The 2,753-nt window shown below is 45.6% G+C and overlaps 1 protein-coding gene across 1 annotated transcript; it reads right to left on the bottom strand.

Moving 5' to 3' along the window:
- On the bottom strand, positions 1-1,923 carry LOC147226961 (galactose-specific lectin nattectin-like). Its single transcript, XM_086159908.1, has 7 exons — positions 1,828-1,923; positions 1,680-1,742; positions 1,262-1,280; positions 1,044-1,138; positions 687-821; positions 311-419; positions 1-160 (listed from the first exon to the last, which is right to left on the bottom strand). The coding sequence occupies exons 1-7, from the start codon at positions 1,909-1,911 to the stop codon at positions 51-53; spliced, it is 615 nt and encodes a 204-aa protein (XP_086016034.1). The 5' UTR covers positions 1,912-1,923; the 3' UTR covers positions 1-50.
- Positions 1,924-2,753: the final 830 nt, after the last annotated feature.

Here is a 2,753-nt window from a genome sequence, read left to right as displayed (position 1 = left end):
TTCATTTGCATATTGTTTATTGGTTGTTTTTCTTTTATTTTTATTTGAGATTAGTGAGAGGGCCCTGCCACCTCCGGGCTGGAGACAGGTTCTCCCAGATCCATGGCACAAACGAAGGCGTGTACCAACTTGCAGCTCCTGTCATTGATGTAGTCATTACCTGTGGAGGGAGAAATACCAGGGTCAGTAGGTGGGCAGTCACGCAAGCACTCATGAAAAATGTTAATCCTGGCAAATTGTTCATCACAGGAACAATGTTTCCCATCAGTCAGTTGTGTGGTCTGTCCCGTGGAAACTGAAGTCTACTTACCACCATAGTTGAGCTCCATGCAGTTTTCTTGTCCATAGTTGTTGGGCTCACCAGCTGCCCAACCCTTGAAGTCGAACTTTGAGCCGTCGCTCCACAGCCAAACACCTTCCTGTGAGGAGACGTTCCAACGGGTCAATTCACAGCCCAACATTTCAACAGAACCCTGGTCACATGACTGTTCTGCTGTCTTGGCACAAAGACCTTTTGAACAGCTGAGGACAGAAATCGCCATTCAAACAGTACTTGTGATCACACAGGATAGAGGTGAGACACTGGATGAGAGGCAGGGTTGAACCTGGACCGGTCAGCTGTCAGTCATATAGAGCCATCATACCATCTCCAGCCGAGGAGAAACCATCAGTAACACAAGGCTCACCTTCACGGCGTCGTAGCCTCCAACCCAGGTGATTTTGTGTTGGCCAGTTGCTCTGTAAATCAGATCCCTCAGGAAGAGGTACTCGTCCTGATTGCGGATGGAGGCCAGGTTTCCTCCAACAGCAATGCAAGTTTTCTGTGGGGAGAAGAGAAATGACAGTGTGTGGCGAAGAGGAGCTGGTTATGAGGGACCAGACGGACCTCTGACAGACCAGTTTTACTATTCTGACTGTCACGAGGCCCACAAGCTGTTACTATGAGACTTTAAGCACCTTGATAGCTCGAAGGATCCTGACTGGATGGATTCTGGTGCTTCAGGTTTATGTCTAAAGAGCTCTTTTTCTGCCCGGTAACGTACCTCAGAGTCAACCCAGTTCTTTCCAGCACTGTAGAAGATGAAACAGCGTCTGCCGTACTGAGTCCAGCTTGAAGGACAGGTCTCACAGCAGTCACCTGGTGGAACATCATCATCATCATCATCAGAGAAATTAGATCCTGGAACTAAACAGTTTTTCGGGGGACGTTCATAATGATATCCCAATATTTTTGAACACACAAAATAAGAGATGCACCAACCTGCTCGGAAACAGTTTGCCTGCGGAAGGATACACAAGGTTAGTGACAAATACTGTACGTCAGGTATCACCTTGACTGTGTGTTTTTTCTTTATCTACAAGAACAGAAATCAGGCGTGGCGGCGCAGGAGGAAGAGGAATCGTCTTTGGAACTGAACATTCTTCGTTCGATTCCTGGCTCCCCCTTGTCTGTCAAAGTGTTGTTGAGTAGGACACTGAACCCCTAACTGCTCCCCTGGTGCTGATAGACAGCCGCCAACTGCTCATGGTTCATCAATGATGGGTTAATTACGGAGAATGAATTTTCTCACGGGGATTAATAAAGGGTAAATTATATAATCACAAATTCACATTTCAAGTAGGTTAAAACCGCAGTATGTGGTAATAGCGACTGTGGGACGATTAAGGCCGTCACTTACCAAGTTGATCCACAGTCCGCTGGTCAGACAGAGGACCAGGAGGGAGTGAAGAGCCAACACCATCTGTGGAAGTGAGGACACACAACTCTCCAGCACAGGTTTAGAGAAATGGCAGCGCTGAAGAACCGCAAAGTTCATCTAAACCTACCTTTGTGCTGGTGAACCGAAGTGTATGACAGATAAATAAACCTGATCCCAGAACAAAACAGATGATGCTGTGATGATTTCCCATCTAATGATCACCCCAGAGCGCTCGGTATATATATCCCCTCTGTGGGCGTGGGGTCAAGATTCCTCAAATAACCCCACTGATATAATATTATGTTAATTGATCCCACTCATCAATAAATCATCACTGACTTGAGTACAGACTTAAAGAAAACAAGACATCTGGGAGAACCCATCGTCCTGCTCAGGGACAAAGAGAATGTTGACCAGCTCAGGTGGTTCTCGAACACATTTAACAATCTGACCTCTGCAAAAACAACACAGGGTGACACATCAAATGAAGCCATTAAGGAAACTAAGCTGGTTTGTGCCTGTGTTTTTACTGGAGCCCTTCATATGTGATATTTATTCTTCATTTGGTTTCTCTGATGGATCAAAACACAGTAGGCCCTTTGGATAAAGAACCCTAACCCTAAAACAGACACAGTCCTCTGGCATGGAAACACCTTGGGGGTTCTGGGAACTCACTTTTGTTGTGACACCATCAGGTCTGGCTTCCTCTGTTGTAAAGGAAAGACTGAAAATCGAGACCGAGACCAGAAATACGGACGTCAGTTTGTCAGTAAAGGGAGAATATCTTGGAACTGACCGTAATTTCAAATCGCAGTGTGGGGTTCAGGATTCAGAGTCTGCCCTTTGAACATACATTTGGAGATATATCTGATCAGATTTGTCAAATGTAACTGTTATTAAATATTAATAAAAAAATCAACCCTTATGGAGAAGGACCAAATATAGCAACTCTCTACCAGACTATCCGAAAACAAATTTTCTAGGTATTGTCATTTGACCCGGGGCCACGAGTAGGCTGGCCAGAGACGTGATGAGATCACCCAGAAACTGACT

Source organism: Fistularia commersonii, chromosome 14 (genome assembly GCF_037954325.1).
Source record: "Fistularia commersonii isolate RoL2024-O1a breed Wild chromosome 14, RoL_Fcom_v1.0, whole genome shotgun sequence".
NCBI lineage: Eukaryota > Metazoa > Chordata > Actinopteri > Syngnathiformes > Fistulariidae > Fistularia > Fistularia commersonii.
The sequence above is the reverse complement of the archived record's forward strand: the minus strand, read 5'-3'. Positions and strand labels throughout refer to the sequence as shown.